This window comes from Sinocyclocheilus anshuiensis, unplaced genomic scaffold, assembly GCF_001515605.1.
Source record: "Sinocyclocheilus anshuiensis isolate Anshui unplaced genomic scaffold, SAMN03320099.WGS_v1.1 scaffold479, whole genome shotgun sequence".
Lineage (NCBI taxonomy): Eukaryota > Metazoa > Chordata > Actinopteri > Cypriniformes > Cyprinidae > Sinocyclocheilus > Sinocyclocheilus anshuiensis.
Genome location: NW_015551042.1, coordinates 817,596 through 836,118, shown reverse-complemented (window position 1 = coordinate 836,118; position 18,523 = coordinate 817,596). Strand labels below are relative to the sequence as shown.

Below are 18,523 nucleotides of genomic sequence, written 5' to 3'. Positions count from 1 at the left end.
ACACACACACACACCCACACACACACACACACACACACACACACACACACACACACACATAGGTAGGATATCTTGTTCGTTAGGAGTGTGTTGACTAAGGCATGTGTAAAACGCACTAAGACTAGAATGACTGCAGTCTGTAGAGAGTCGAGCAGAATTCAGAATAGAAGTGGAACTGAGCTGCAAACAGGACGCAGAATTGACATAAAGTTAAAACAAATTAAGTTCAGGTTTAAAGTAAATAATACACTTCATTTTTCAATATGAATTACCCATACACATTTATATCATAGAAAACGTATACAACAAAAGTATCTTTTGGATGTATTAATAAAATGTATAAGTTGTATGGTGCTACAACTTTGTGTACCAATAATAAGTTTGTGTCAGAAAACTTGATGCATTGATTTTAAACGGCTTTGATTCATGTCATAGTTCATAAAAGTTAATAAGTAAAAAAAAAAATTTCCAATTGTATTTTTCAGTATGAAGTACCCATAAACATTTTATATCATAAAAAGATAAAAAACTGTAGATGTTTTTTGTAATAATTAATTGTATTTAGTTTTAAAATATATTTAGTTTAAAAAAATGTAAGTGAAGTATTTTATAGTATTTTTTTATTTTAAATATTATTTTCTATTTATAATAATAATGTATATAAATAAGTAATATATATATATATATATATATATATATGTAATATTTTCTATAATTTATTGTTATAAATATACATAAAGTAACATTTAAGTAATTAAGTAATACAATTAATTTTTTGTATGATATAAAATGTTTTATGGATCATAAAATGAATTAAAGCCAGTTAATGCATTATGAAGTTTTCTGAAACAAGCTTATTATTAGTACACAAGGTTGTAGCTCATACCATACAAATTTCAAATTTTATTAATAGATCTTACAAAAAAAAAATTTTTTTTTTTTTTAAGTGGAATTCAGAAATGTCCTCCTCCTGTGATTATAATTTCAATTCAACATCCTCTTTCAGTTCAGTTCAAATTCACACACAAACTAAACAGATTCCCACTCTTAAACTCTGAATGTTTCTCGACGCTGACAGAGACTCGTGACTAATGGCAGATGATTTATTCTCAAAATCATTGAAAACAAACAAATAAGCAAACATCTCGAGAAACATTTTAAAGCAGTGCTGGACGCTGTTAGCCAAAGCGCTTTGTGCAAAACTACAGCACTGTCCTGCGTAACCTTCTCATTTCAGTGGAACTACAGCACACGCGAACGTGTCGAGAAAACAAGAGGTGAAAACAGCCAAAAGAACACTTTATTTAACATGTTTCGTCATTATCAATTCCATGCACATGCCACATTATGAAACCAGCAAGTTCCTTCCGTTAAAATCACAGACAGTCCGGCAAACACAGCATCATCTGAACAAACGCTGCACCTTTGAACTCCATCCATCCTCATAGAAAACCAAAAACATTTAAAAACGGAAGAAGCGATCCTATTGGCTCAGGGCTTCAGGCCGCAGTTCAAAGGTGGCCTCTGATTTGCGTTTTGCGTTTGTCGTACGCAAACATCCCAACGTTTCACTTTTTGCACTCATTTTATTTTTATTTTTTTAGAAAAGACATGTGAATCAAATTAATACCTTAATATCAAACATTATGTACAACACATTTTGATCATAACATTTAATGTGGTATCCATAATAACAAATAACAGTGATGCTGAATTATAATAATTAGTGTTTTATGACGTGTCTATTTTTCCTCGTCCTCCAGAAAGGTACAAAAAACAAGTAGTATTCTAACACTATAATTGTATAATTTTGACTACTTTAGGATACACAGTATCCATTTAATAAGCTGATTCTGTTTCCCAGTTCAAAGTGTGTACAAAGCGTGGTATTAATGGTAATAATTGGAGTACAAATGATACAAATACTACTGAAGCTGATTTTTTCAGAAGTTTCTTTCATGGTTTCTAGTGTAAACCATGAAACGGAGCACATATGGTGTGTTTCCTCGAGTCCTGATGTGGCAAAGTCGAGCTGCTGAATTCGCTTGGTTAACAAAAACAAACAGGACTAGCAGAAGCAAACAGGCTTATGAGAGTCAAAAGGCAGAAACCATTATCCAATTTGCAACTGTTTGAAAGTCCACAGTTTTGTTTATCGTCAGTGGCGGAGCGAGTAACCAGGCAAACTACAGTTTGGGTGAATCTCACAAAAACACATCCAGATCACATTTCACTGCACAAAATTATATTTTCATAAAGAAAATGAAGTCTTTTGCATGTTTCACTTTAGAGTTTTGTTCTGCCATTTCCATTATTCTCAATGTGCTTCACAATGAGGTTGCATTTATTAACATTATTAACAATCGCTTCTTGTATTCCTCTTTTGTAAGTCGATTTGAATAAAAGCATCCGCTACATGAAGTAATGTAAATGTAGCAATACGTCTACAGCATTTATGAATCTTAGATAATGTTAATTTCAACATAACATGACCTAATATGTGACCCTGGAGCACAGAAGCAGTCTTAAGTCGCTGGGGTATATTTGTAGCAATAGCCAACAATACATTGTATGGGTCAAAATTATAGATTTTTCTTTTATGCCAAAAATCATTAGGATATTAAGTAAAGATCATGTTCCATGAAGATATTTTGTCAATTTCCTATCGTAAATATGCTAAGAACTTAATTTGAACAACTTTAAAGATGATTTTCTCAATATTTAGATTTTTTTGCATCCTCAGATTCCAGATTTTCAAATAGTTGCCAAATATTGTCCTATCCTAACAAACCATACATCAATGGAAAGCTTATTTATTCAGATTTCAGATTATGCATAAATCTCAATTTTGAAAAATTGACCCTTATGACTGGTTTTGTGCTCCAGGGTCACATATGATCATAACTAACATGAACAACTGTATTTGCATTAACCGATTTATAAATGCTGTAAGAAATGCATTGCTTATTTTTTTTTTTAGCTCTTGTTAGCCAACATTAACGAATTAGACCTACACAATAGTACCTTTACAATAGTACAGTGTAACTCATTTTTGATTATTGCAACTGATTTACTAATTACTGTAGTGATATTTTTATATCTTAATCATCAAATATTTAAAAGGTAATACAACAGGTACTATGGTGATAAATACATACTTCATTTAATGGTGAAGTGTGTGATTTTTGTGACACCGAACAAAATTTTAATTAAAAATTTTATAACTTAAAAATGTAATGTAATAATTAAAAAAATGTAATTGTATATAAATTGCATATCTATATAACTACAATAATTTATATGTAATTATATATTATGACATTTTTTACAATTATTAAGTTACATTTTTAAATGATTATAATATACACGCAACACCTTTAAATAATGTACTCTTTTAAATAAATGATCAAATTAAAATATAGAACAGAATATAAAAATTCTGTATAATTACAAAATTATAAATAGATTCACCCATCGGTTCTTCTATCGTATAAGGCTTCGGGAGAAGAAAAATGCCCATGTTCTAATGTCTTGCGTATGTCGCATCAGTATATTAAATGAGTCAGAACGGCACCAATTAACAGCTACAGAACAAACTAATGCATTAATGAAATCAACAAATGACACTAAACTTGATTTTCTCCAATGGAAACGCTGAACTCGAAGCACTTTCAGGAGATATTAGTATAGTGTACAGTATAAGGCCTATTCAAACAAATGCTTATTTTTTCCACCCATGTAAAGGGGGAACATCGTGCGGAGCCCCTTAACGTATTTGGTTCCTAATAGAAAAATGATTACATTACATTATTACAATTTTATATATATATATATATATATATATATACATTCACAAAACATTTAACAATAATGGTGCCAAAAGTGTTTAACTAAAACCATAAAAAAACATGAAATGCTTGAAATAAAATAAACTTTCATTGAAATAAAAATTACAATAAGTATTTCACTGAAAAAGTTTATTTCAGCTAGTTGAAAGGCAACATTTCTCATTTTCATTTAGTTTAGCGATGTATTAATTTTATAAAAATTAAAACTGAAAACTAAAAACTACGTAGACATGTTTAAAAAAAACAACTAAATTACTAAAACTTTAACTAAAAATTAAAATGAAAACATAAAGTAATTCAAAATAATAATACAAACTTTAAACGTGACCAAGTGATACTAAAATAATGTTTTGTACAGCAGGTTATAGGGCTGTATTATATAAGATATATTTTATAATATTAGATATATTTGTTATTTTATATATATAATATTTTATATTTTATATATATACTGTATATATTTTTATGGATCGCATTTTAATGGTTTAATTAAAATTTAATTACAATAATAATGCCAAATGTGTTTTGTTTTTTTTTCATTTTCATTTTTTTTTCAGAGTTAGTACTCTGTTTGTGGCCAAAAACTCAACAAAATTACTAAAATGAAACAAAAATATTAATAATTAATTAAAACTATAATATCATGATCTCAAAGATACTAAAATAACACCGGTGCACGTCCATTTGCCATTTAAACTTAAAGCAGCAAATAACCCCAGCATCCTCAGTAATAACGGAGTCTCAGTGCCGTTCTGCTGGTTTATTGGTGCAGACACAGACTGCGGTTATCATCAGTGAGCGTGATATGGCTTTGGAAAGCACAGCGTCTCTCTGAGGACGTCAGCGGGAGAAACGGACAGGTGTGGCGCTAAAGGAGACAGATAAATATGCTTGGGAGGGAAGGACAGAGCAGTTTGCTGGCTCATTGAGGCGGGCAGACAGACACCTCCAGCCTCTCAGTGGGGATCTGGACTAATAAATCAATGCCTCCATCATGACACGGCGCCTGCCAGCAGCCCATGCCAGGGTGGGTGTGTGTTGGCAAGAAAATGCATGAGAAAACAATACTGTGTTCAACTACACTGACACTATCTGCAGTGTTAATTGATATAAGCGTGCATTTTCAACAGCTTTTCACCATGATCACCCACTGTCCGCTCACCACACTGAAACAGGCTCTGTGAAATGAGAACACTTTATTTTGATAATTCACTTCAGACATTCTAAAGGCCTTTCCACACTGAGCGCGAAAAAGCGAAACGAATATTGGATGCGATGACGCACTGGAATAAAACAATAGATTTCTATGGATGCTTCCACATAGACCGCGAACTTTCGCGCACCGAAAATGCGAATGTTTTTTTTTTCGAACCAGTCCGACGGATCTTTTCAGATTCGCAACGCGAAAACACGGGCCGTCCAATCAGATATGAGCTAGGATCACGTGACCGGAGCAGCTGCTGTTGCACAAAAGGGTGAGAGTGGTGGCGCTGTTTCGAAAACCAGTGTAAACAAACACTGAAGAAGAGTATCCCGGATAAGTGAAGAGAGTGGATGCTGAGTTCTTGTTATCCTTGGTATTTGAGAACAGATTTATTCTCACATTCACAAAAGGGTGCATGTGTCTGCTTATTAATCAAAATCAACTATAGATCACAATTGGAAGTTATTACAAGCACTCGTTGATGGTTTAAAGTGGGTAAGCAAATACATTAATAATTACATAAATTTTCAAGTGTAGCTTGATAATAATTGTACTTCTAATTATATTTTAGGATCTAGCCTATTCTTGTAAGCATTATAGATAGTTTGTTTCTGGCGTAGAACCTTGTTTATCTTAATTTAATGCTGTATATTGAGCAGTGGATGATGTTAAATCTATTTACGAGATACATAACTGAGGAAAAATGCATTGTTGTTTGGTGCCACCTAGCGTGCAGGCGTGAATTAGCAGAAGGCGAACAATCGTTTCGCGTTCGGTGTGAAAGCACCGTTCGTCTCGCTTTTTCGCATCACGCTCAGTGTGGAAAGGCCTTAATAACTACACTCTAAAAAATGCTGGGTTGTTTCAACCCAACTTTGGGTCAAATATGGACTAACCCAACTTTTGGGTTAAAAATTTAATGTAAAAATTTAACCCAACAGTTGGGTTAGTCCATATTTGACCCAATGTTGGGTTGAAACAACCCAGCATTTTTTAGAGTGTATGAGTAACTTTGCAACGTAACTTATTCTACTAACCCAAACTCTAACAGTCTACTAATACTCTGAGAGTTAGTTGACATGTAGTTGCAAATAAGTTTGAATGTCTAAAGCAGACTATAGAAATAAAGTGTAACCTGTGAAATAATCTGTAAATCTATAGGTTAGAAAGTCTAAATTTGTCAAGCATTTTTTGTCTAGTCAGTTGTAGGCCTTTATGAAATGTGTTTAATTTTTTTTCCCCAATTCTAATTTAAGTTAATATTAAATTTAATTTAATAGTTTAATTATGTTGTAATAATCACAAAGCATGTTTAATCAATTGAATTCATAAAACTTTAATTTATTTAAACTGTAACAATAATAAAATAATTAAATGTTGATTTTTTTCCTCCCAGAAATTCTGTGTTGTCTTTTTAAATTATTCTGTGATTTTTTTTTCTGTATAATTTTCATTCTTTATGATTTAATACAAATTTATCATCATAAACTGGTATTTAAATCAATGAATAAAACTTGAGCAATTTAATTCATCTTTAACAAAAAATTTGAACAATTGCTTTTATTTTCTGCCAAACAGTGTTTTCCATTTTAATTTTATATTTCATTTGATTTAATTGTTTAATTAAATTTAGAAAATCAAAAAGCATATCAAATGAATTGAATTAATAAAACTTTAATAATTTATTAAAATTGTAAAAAATAAAATACATAAATGTCTATTTTTTCCAGAAATGTTGTTGTCTGTTCTTAATTGTTCTGTTTTATGATTTTTAATACAAATTTATTGTCAAAAACAATGGTATTCAAATTAATGCACAAGACTTTAACAATTTAATTAATGTTTTAAAATGCATACAAAATAAATTTCAACAATTCCTTTTATCTTTCTGGCATAAAAGTGCTGCAAAAGATTTACAGTTTAAATTAAAATGTGAATGAAAAAAATTTGATATTCCTTAAAACATTATGCTTTAATAAACTGTATTGCTATTACTGTTATTATCATTATTATTTTGAGAAGAACATTCTGTTGCACAACAGTAATATGTTTCTGTCATAATTTCTTCAAGTTTAACCGAACGTTTAACCAGACTAATTTTGGCTCTGTGCATTTTAAGAGTTTTCTTAAATTAAATGGTGAAATGCTGACAAAGTGACTGTCAGACTTCTTAATTTAATAGTCTTTTTGTGCTTTAATATACTATTCCATATTGTGATTTAATTAAATGTACAGCACTACTTTCCAAATTGTGCCACATTTGTGACATTCTGCATTTTTTATGACTGGATTCATATGGTTATGGACAGATTTGGCATTAAACGCCACATAAAAACAAAGCAAACGGTGGTCACGGTCATTTCATGTCACAGTGGTTGGTTAAGATTTTATAACAATAGTCAACATTCAGATTTTCCCCTTTGTCTATTTCATTACATCTTGAATTTGAATGCAGCACCAATGTTTGATCATGACACCATGAAAGTCAAAGCTGGCGTGACAGAAATGGCAATAAATATTACGAGCCGCGAGTGGTGCATATGTTAGTAAGTGCCATATGTTTGGATGTAATAGGTTTCATCAGGGAGAAGCCAAAACAAGCTTGGCATCGTCCCACCTAACACTGCTAATTTGGCACAAAACCTTCATGCATATCCAAGTTTTGGATCTTAATTCTTCCCGTAACCAACGTGCATGCATATATTGTGAGTATAATCCATGCATTTCAGCTGGAAGGCATGATAGACACTGACTGACTGAAGCTTTTGGCTCGCTGAAAGGTCACATGGCTAATTTCTGGTCACTTAATTGCTTGAGCACAGGGTGGAGATGTTGACAGACAGCCCTCAGCTATTACAAGAGAATGCATTATTAATACGATGTGTACCTCATGCATAAATAAAACAGTCTTTGTGGTTCGAAGTGTCAGAGAAGCTGCAGGCGCAACTCAATTCGAGGTACATTAATACACATGCACAGAGTGATTAGAGGAACTAAAGCACACAGACTGAACAGAGCGAAGGTGATTTCAAGCCATACTGACCTCTTGGTTCTAATGCATTGTCTACTTTGTCATCGACAAAAACGCGGTCATGAACGCCTATGGTTTTCTCGCAGCCATCTACAAAAACAGAAGAAATGAAAAAGATACCGTAAGCCAATCATGTTAGTGGTAATTCAGCAGCCCGTCCCACCTGCCAATCAGAGGAAAGCACACAGAAGTAGTCACCTGCCATTAATGTCCATTAAAGTGTGTTGCATTGAAAGGCATGGGAGTTTCCAAACCGTGTGTGTTTTGTAATCAGTTACACTTACTCGGTGGTCTCACAAAGACTTTCAGCTTGAGACACGACCTTCTCCCGGTTTCTGTGATCATGGATGCTGTAAAACACAAAGAAGAGATAAGAGAAGGTGAGCACACACACACACACACACACACACACAAACACCTGAGAAAGATATCGTCTTGGTCTCACACTACACACACACACACACTATCCTATAAAGCTGTGGCTTGCGGGTGAATTTTGTGGTCCGAAGTAGGAAATTGCTCCTTTCCTGTGGAATCTAAAGGGTGTGCACACACACACACACACACACAGTCTCACACACACACACACAGTCTCACACACACACACGCGGCGCCTGGGGGGTGAAGAGAGGAACGTCACGCTGTCATTTGTGGTTTTCTGTCACTAGCAGTCTGCTGGTTTATCAGAGAGTTTTGAACACAAATGTACTGGGCGTAATTCAAAAGAGGAAAATCACAGCTGAAATTATAGAGTGACTTCATCTCAAGTTTATTTTTAGGCAAAGTATGACATGTGTTTCTTGAATGCTACATTTAAGGTCCAGTAGGGAAGACAAATCACACAAAGATCTCCCCAGAATATCAACTGTTTCTGCTAGACAGAAACAGAATTAAATGGAGATCTGACTGAAGTATCCTACGGAGCCTCTAAAAGGAAAAGGTGTTGGAAAAATTATATTTCACTGCTTTTTCTAAGAGAAACCATGTTTGCTCGCACAAAACCTGCTGTGTTCCAAAACTTTTCTCAGAGAACGAAAAATTTTTGCAAGCAAACAAATGCTTTGCAAGTGAAAACAACATTTCTCAGAGAACACAAACATTTTGCAAGCGAGCACAAATGTTTTGCAAGCAAACAAATGTTTTGTAAGTTAACAGTTTCTCGGGAAATGCAAACATTTTGCAAGTGAACACAAATGTTTTGGAAGTGAAAACAAAGTTTGTTGGGGAACGCAAAAACTTTACAAGCGAACAAATACTTTGCAAGTGAAAACATTTCTCAGAGAACACAAAAATTTTGCGCGAGAATACAAATGTCTTGCAAGCAAACAAATGTTTTGCAAGTGAACAATTTCTCAGGAAATGCTAATATTTTGCAAGCAAACACAAATGTTTTGCAAGCGAAAACAAAGTTTCTTGGGGAATGCAAAAATTTTGCAAGCAAACAAATGTTTTCCAAGTAAAAAATGTTTTGCAAGTGAAAAAGTTTCTTGTGGAATGCAAACATTTTGCAAGCAAACATGTTTTGTGAGTGAACAGTTTCTCTGGGAATACAAAAGTGAACACAAATGTTTTGCAAGAAAAAACTGTTTCTCAGAGTTTTTCAAGCGAAAACATTTCTTAGGTAATGCAAAAATTTTGCAAGCAAACAAATATTTTGTAAGTCAACAGTTTCTCGGGGAATGCAAAAATTTCTGCAAGCAAATAAATGTTTTGCAAGCGAAAACAACATTTCTCAGAAAATGCAAATATTTTGCAAGTGAACAAACACAAAGCTCATCAGCGGAATGCAAACATTTAAAGAGAGAATCACAATTGTTTTGCAAATTAAAGCAAAGTTTCTTGTGGAGTGCAATAGTTTTGCAAGCGTAAAGTTTCTCGGTGGAAGGCAAAAGTATTTTTCTTTTGGAAAAAAAAAAAAAAAAGATATCAATATGAACTCAAACATAAGTCTCCCAAGACTAAATGATCTGTGCTTTGCATCTGTCAACATTTCACTAATTAATGTCTATTCTTAGCAATTTTAGGAGAAACGGCAAGAAATCAGTTCTTTCAATGAGTCATAAATGTGAAGTTTCTTAAGCCGTGAAAGAGAAAACTCTGAGGAATTCTATGTTCATCTGAGGTTATTCTGTGAGCTTTATTAAGACGGACAGCACAGTGCAAGTTCAACGTTTAGACTAATTAAGGCTAATTACTCTCAACAGGGGATTTTATTCAGTGATCTTTGGTGGGAATGTGTTGTGGTGTGTGTGGGATGTGTCGAGTTCCTACATTATAGTCCACACTGTCTTTTAACACCTCAGAGTCAACAATCGCAAGCCGTTTACCTCCATAATGTGATGCATTTCTGAATGAAACAGATGGACAATAAATGTAGGCCAGGACTTGATTTTATCCATAGGGAATTGATGTCAGAAACAGCCGCAATAACACCATTATGAAAGTAAATAGGGTCAGTTTTGATTTCCATGCATCAAAATTGCATCAGTACTGATGTTTCACTTAAAATGTGATCATTGTTTCTCATACCTTTAAATGCAAAATGTTACACCGATATCTAACGGTGGCTCAGAATCATTTATTGAGCATATTAATATGCTATGAAACATACTGAATATCTTCAAATCATCACATATTGACAGTTTAATAGTGACATCTGTATGTGTAATGCACATTTATGAAGTGAAACGCAATCCTGATCAGTATTCTGTGCCGCTTGAGTTATTAATGGAATAAAACCTAACACCTGAAGCATGTCATGAATCCAAATGATAGTTTCACAAAGCAAGAGCCAAATAAACCCAACAAACAGAAATACATGACTGTCAGTGTATTCCTGCTTGCTAAACTGGATTACATTACAGGCAACATGTTACGGTACAACACTTACAGAACGTTTTTGTACTTTGTAATACCATGTTTCTCTTTTTTTTAACCATGGTAGTCTTTGAAGAACCTTGAATTATATTTGATATATTTTTAATAAACGTTTTAAGGTTTGGGGTAAGTATTTATTTTTTAAATAGATGCTCATCAAGGATGGATTAAATTGATCATTAAAGTGACAATAAAGACATTTATAATGTGACAAAAGATCTGTATTTCAAATAAATGCTGTTCTTTTGAACTTTCTATTCATCTGTGAATCCTGAAAAATAAAATGTATCACAGGTTCTACAAAAATATTGTGCAGCACATATGTTTTCAACATTGATAATAATCAGAAATGTTTCTTGAGCAGCAGATCAGCATATTAGAATGATTTCTGAAGATCATGTGACACTGAAGACTGGAGTAATGATGCTGAAAATTCAGCTGCGCATCACAGAAATAAATTACAGTTTAACAGATATTCACATAGAAACCAGTTATTTGAAATTGTAGAAATATTTCACATTATTACTGTTTTTACTATATTTTTAAACAAATAAATGCAGCCTTGATGAGCATATAAGGGTTCTTTAAAAAACATTACATTTTTTTTTTTTTTTACTGCCCCCAAACCTTTGAGCACCAACTTTCAGAACAATGTCCAATTTGTAGACAGAAACAAGTTTTCCACGTGTGCCGTAATGAAATGAACACATTTACAGGAACACTGCCTCCTGCACTTCTCCTGCATGCGGCTTAATAATCAAACAAATTTTCCGATTGGAAATCTGGCAAACGTGTACTCCTGTCAGAGTCAGCCCAGCCTTTGGGCAAGTATGCTAATCAGCATTTATTTCATTTGACAAAGACAACATACGAATGCAGAGCTATTAAATATGCAGCGCTCTCTTTCTTTCTCGTCCTCATCCATAAAGAGCCTCGACTAATAGCATCAGCAGAGATGAAGTACATTTCTCACAGCCCTCATCTGCCTCTCCGCTTTAGTGCTGCTGTCTCTCTCATCATGTACATGCAAATGAAAGTGAAAGAGAGTGTGTGTGTGTGTGTGTGTGTGAGAGAGAGAGAGAGAGCAAGAGAGAGATTGAAGTGTTACAGGTTCACAGGTGTATGTATGCACTTGTGAACCTATATATGACAAAACCTCATATAAACACATATAAAATGTGTTGCTAAAAAGGCAACACATAAAATGTGTTGCTAAAAAGGCAATTACAAAGACATGCATAACAACACCCTGGTAACCACTCAGAATAATTTATCATCTGCAGAGCAATAGCCTAGCAACAACAGCACCCCGGAAACTACACAGAACACACTTGCAACCACATAGCAACAACCTGGTAACCACCCAGAATACTGTAGAGCAATACCCTAGCAACTGAAACACCCTGGCAACCCCTTGGCAACTACACACCCTAGCAATCCCATAGCAACACCCTGGAAACCACACAAAACACCCTAGCAATCACATAGCAACACCCTGGCAACCACACCCTAACAACCACAATGTAACCGTAGAAACTTCATACCAACACCTTGCTAACCAGCCAGAACACCCTAGAAACCACTATAGCAACCACATAGGAACACCATGACTACCACATAGAAAATTCTAGCAATCACATAGAAACACCCAGCCAACCAAAGTACCCTATAAACCGTATAGCAACACCTTAGTAACTGCATAGCAACACCTTGGCAACCACCAGAACAACCAACCAACCAAACTACATAGAACACACTAGAAACAGTATAGCAACACCTTGGCAACCACCTTGAATCCCCTAGTTAGTTTGGTGAGTTTTGCATGACTCACATTCATCAATGTAAAAAACTAGTTATTAAAAAAGTACCCGAAAAATGAATAAGGCATGTAGATATATTTCCATCTCTCTGCCATCTCAGTATGATAGTAAGACTTTCACAGGAGATGACACAAACTCATTCACACCATGCAGTGGATCAGCAGCAGGTGCTCATCATGTTTTTAAACGTTCTCATTACTGCCAATTCAGCTCAACTGCACTGTTATCTGGAGGGAACACATTGTAATTTAATGTGCTTTTAATTTCTACAAGACACCAGAGACTTTCATCATTATGACAAGAACACAAAATTCACAATTATAAGAGCTTTCAAAAACATCAACTGTAAAGTAATGAAATATTAGCAATACACATGTTGCAAAAAATATTTTTTCCAATCAGAATACACAGATATGTTTGAAAGGCCATCAATGGAAAAAGAGGGCCATGAAACAAATATTACAAATGGACCTCAGATGGCTCGTCTGGTCCACTGAAGAGTTTCTTCCTGCTGTAAACATGTTATTACTGATGCACCTGAATTTACATTCATCAGAAGACCTGCTGGCAGGACATATGGATTCCACTTCATACAGACCATACAGAACACCCTAGCAACCAAATAGCAACACCCTGGCAACCACACAGAACACCCTACCAACTAATAGCAACACCCTGGCAACCACTGTAAATATGTTTTTTTTTAATGATGCATAGCAACACCCTAGCAACTGCAACCCCCTGGAAATACCCAGGCAACTAGACAGAACACCCTAGCAATTGCAGAGAACACCCTAGCTTCTGCATAGCAACACCCAAACAACTGCAAAACCCTGTCAACACCTTGGCAACTGGACAAAACACCCTAGCTATCACAAAGCAACACCCTGGCAACCACTGTAAACATGTTTTTTACTCATGCATAGCAACAACCTAGCAACTGCAACCCCCTTTTAATACCCAGGCAAATAGACAGATCACCCTAGCATCTGTATAACAACACCCTAACAATGGCAAAACCCTGTCAACACCCTGGCAACTAGAAAGAACACCCTAGCAACTGCAAAGCAACACCCTGGCAACAGCAACACCTTGACAACTAGGCAGAACACCCTAGCAATCACACAGAACACCCTAGAAACTGCACAGCAACAACCTGGCAACCACTGTAAATGTTTTGTTACTAATGCATAGCAACACCCTAACAACTGCAACCTCATGGAAACACCCAGGCAACCAGAAAGAACACCCTAGCAGTCACATAGCAATACCCTGGCAAGCACTGTAGACATGTTTTTTTACTGATGCATAGCAACACCCTAACAACTGCAAGCCCTTGGAAACACCCAGGCAACTAGGCAGAACACCCTAGCAATCACACAGAACACCCTTGCAACTGCACAGCAACAACCTGGCAACCACTGTAAACAATATTTTTTTCCTGATGCATAGCAACACCCTAGTAACTGAAACCCTCTGCAAACACCCAGGCAACTAGACAGAACCACCCTAGCAACTGCACAGAAAAACCCTGGCAACCACTGTAAACATGTTTGGAAACACCCAGGCAACTAGGCAGAACACCCTAGCAATCACATAGCAACACCATGGAAACCACTGTAAACACGTGTTTTACTGAGGCATAGCAACACCCTAACAATTGCAACCCCTTGGAAACATCCAGGCAAGTAGACAGAACACCCTAGCAACTGCAAAGCAACACCCAGGCAACTAGGCATAACATCACAGAACACCCTAGCAACTGCAAAGCAACACCCTGGCAACTAGGCGGAACATCACACAGAACACCCTTGCAACTGCATAGCAACACCCTGGCAACCACAGTAAACATGTTATTTACTGATACAGTTCATGTTCATTTACAGATCTGCAGGCACACGGATCACACTTCAATCTAATGTGAAAAGACATTAGGAGAATTCTCACAGATGCTATTCATAGACACGGTCTCCGGAAGTGCATAGCCTCTGGCGAGCGAGTGTGTGTGTGTGATGATCCGCACAGACGCTCTTTGGCAGCGTCTTTCAGTAAGTGTAAGATGCTGTCTGGCAGGCGGGCAGGTCCGGGCCGCGTGCCACCGAATGTTACAGTCACACACACAGGAAGAGGAAAACAGCGGGACGCCGGGAAGTGTTGCGACCCAGAGGACGGACGCAGAAGGGAATCAGATGAAGCAAAACAAAGAAAAGGAGAAGGTTCCATTCATCAAAGACATGATAATGGCTGACATGCTCCTTCACACCGCAGGAGAGGTGATGAAACGCCAGGAGTCTTCATGAACGTGAGAGATGTGCTGGCTCCGTCTGCAGCTCATGCACAGAAATATAATAAACTCAGTTCGTCTGTCATTAAACTGATCTACATCACTGCGCTCATGCAAATGGTTCGCCGTTACCATGGCAACCAGGGTCAGGCAAAATTCAGAATTTAAGAATGGGCTTCCTTTGTGTGAGTTTAATTTGAATTGACCACAACATGCAGGATGCTGAATTGGAATGAAAGGAAGCGGAAATTAATAATATATAAAAAGCAATATTGTGAAATATTATTATTATTATTTCAAATAACTATGTGAATCTTTTAAAATGTATTTTATTTCTGTGATCAAAGCTGAATTTTCAGCATCATTACTCAATAAACATTTCTGAGTATTATCAATGTTGAAAACAGCTGTGCTGTCCAATATTTTTGTGGAAACTGTGATACACTTTATTTTTCAGGATTCACAGATGAATAGAAAGTTCAAAATAACAGCATTTATTTGAAATAGAAATCTTTTGTAACATTATAAATGCCTTTACTGTCACTTTTGATCAATTTAATGCATCCTTGATAAATAAAAGTATTGATTTAGCAGTCTATATAACAATGTATTTCATTACAATAAATTAACTTATTTTAAATTAAATTAAACTTACACTTACAACATTTTGTTGAATGTATTCCAGTTATGTACCACATATTCAAATTTGAATTCCAATTCGGAAATCCTGTTCATTGTGCTTATTCAAATCCAGGAATTTAAAAGTCACTCCCAATGTAATTCTGAATGGCACCAACCCTGATAGCGACTGCATCTCTTACAGCATCTATCAAACCTGCAGCAGTCACTAGACAGTCGCCAGAGAGGGTAAAGCGTGTTTTAATAAGCGTCCGTGATGTCATAAACCCCCCGCGCCGTTCCTGAGACTCCAAACCGCATCCAGATTTTTCAATTCCACTCGCGTCAGACAAAAAAATGTGATTCATTCTCCTCTCATCCACTGACTCCCTCCTGTAATATTGGATTTGGAGACCTTGGGAGATTAAAATCCATCCTTAAATTCACAATATTAGAAAAAGATGCTGTCTCAAGCCTTTCGAGGTGGGGGGTCAGCAGTGCGCCCTGACCTTTGACCTCAGAGAGACATGCTCACATGGCTCACACTGTATTCAGCTCAATAGGCTGCAGATGTGAACGTCACTAAACAGCTTCCTGCATTTTCCATTTTCAGCGTCACTTTCTACAGCAGCGCAGAAAGAAAAACAGTGTTTGTCTCAGATAAGAAATCCCTCCTGATGGACACCGTCTCCTCACTGAGACAAAAACATGATGAATTACATCCTTGTTTGATTTCACCTCATGTCTCAATTAACCTGCTCAAGTGGATAACAGCATAAAAACACAAAACCTCACTGACCGCGCTGAAGGAACACAAGACGGGTTTTTTTCATCTCGCAAACAGCAATTTGTCATTTTGATCCTCATTGTACATTTCCAATAAGCTGTACTACTGTGATCACACTACAAATCTCTGACTAATGAAAATCACAGGCACATTTGTAAAACAACACATTGCTGCTGAACGCTGGCCCACATGCGTCACATGCGTGAGCTGTTTTATTGATGTAGAAAAAGTATTAGGAGCTTTTGATGTTATATTGTTTGCAGACTGTATTACACACACTGACATTACTGACACCCTCAAACATAGAACAGCTTAGCAACACTCAGGTGATGACACAGAGCGCCTTAGCAACTGCATAGCAACACCATGGTGACTGCACAGAACACACTAACAAACAGCAAAACCATGGCAACCATACACAACACCCTGGCAACCACATACAGTAGAAACACCCTGGCAACCACACAAGATCACCCTAGCAACCACATAGCAACACCCAGGTGACCACACAGAACACCCTAGCAATCACAAAGCAACACCTTAGCAAATGCATAGAAACACCCTGGTGAAACACACCCACCCCCCACACCATATGAACCACATACAATAGCAACAACCTGGCAACCACACAGAACACCCTAGCAACTGTATAGCAACACCCTGGTGACCACACAGAACACCCTAGCAATCACATACAATAGCAACAACACAGAACACCCTAGTCACTGCATAGCAACACCCTAGCAACTGCATAACACCCTAGAAACTTCTTAGCAACACCCTCGCGAGCACACAGAACATCCTAGCAATCATATAGCGACAGCCTGGAAACCACAAAGAACACCCTAGCAACCACATGCAGTAGCAACACACTGGAAACCACACAGAACACTCCAGCAACTGCATAGCAACACCCAGGTGACCACACAGAACACCTTAGCAATCACATATCAACACCTTAGCAACTGCATAGCTACACCCTGGAAACCACACAGAACACTCTATCAACTGCATTGCGACACCCTGGTGACTGCATAGAACACACTAACAATCAAGCAGCAACAACATGGCAACCACACACAACAACCACATACAGTAGCAACACCCTGGCAACCAAACAGACCACCCTAGCGACCACAAAGCAACACCCTGGAAACCACACAGAACACTCTAGCAACTGCATAGCAACACCTAGGTGACCACAAAGAACACCCTAGCAACCACATAACAACACCGTTGCAACCATACAAAACAACCTAGCAATCACATATCAACACCTTAGCAACTACATAGCAACACCCTGGTGAACACACAGAACACCCTAGCAACCACAATACATTTTGCGGTGTATTAACAGGTAAGAGCACCACTAAAAATCCGGTAGACGTTTCTCAGCTGCTGCTATTAGAGAGAGACGTGACAGTCTGGAGTGATAATGTCAGTCAGTGAGGAACGGCCGCAATCAGAGCGAGCGATAACATTTCTACTGAGCGCCACCTTCACGACTGCTCCAGACGCCGTGTCTCTTCAAACAACGATTTAGAGAAATGTCACTGATAACCACCATCTGAAAGCATCAGTAACGACACCATAATGATCTTCTGTATTCTCAAGAGTTCACGTGAAAATTCAATCAACTACAATCCATGAAAACAGACATTCAAGAGTCACTAAGCTAGCGAGCTGTGATCAAACACTATAAACACTATAAAAATACATAGCAAACATAAATACTGGGTAAAATGTAATTAGACTGAACTAGTTTCTATACCTTTTGTTATTGCATGACATATATTTAGTATTCATTTCTCTTGATTTGAATAATACCAAGTAGGGCTGTCAAAATGGCTGAAAAACTAAATTCGAATTTTTCTACTATCATATTATCAAAATTCGAATTAATCGAAATAATCGAATTTAAAATGCATAATTTCAGTTAGGGTGAAGAAAAACGTTTGGCTTCTCTCCTGAGGCCACAAGAGGGCGCATCGAGCAAAATATTATGCACGTTTCTTCAAAGCATAATAAAATAACACGACTATCTTTGAAAAAAG

The 18,523-nt window shown here is 36.4% G+C and overlaps 1 protein-coding gene across 1 annotated transcript in view; it reads right to left on the bottom strand.

Moving 5' to 3' along the window:
- Nucleotides 1-121: 121 nt before the first annotated feature.
- The window catches only part of LOC107661535 (ephrin-A5b-like), a 146,492-nt gene continuing 128,090 nt past the window's right edge, over nt 122-18,523 (bottom strand). Inside the window, exons 3-5 of the mRNA XM_016451164.1 lie at nt 8,368-8,433; nt 8,096-8,173; nt 122-180 (exon numbers count right to left, since the gene is read on the bottom strand). Of these exons, the coding sequence (XP_016306650.1) occupies nt 122-180; nt 8,096-8,173; nt 8,368-8,433 (203 nt within the window). The remainder of the gene's footprint in view (nt 181-8,095; nt 8,174-8,367; nt 8,434-18,523) is intronic.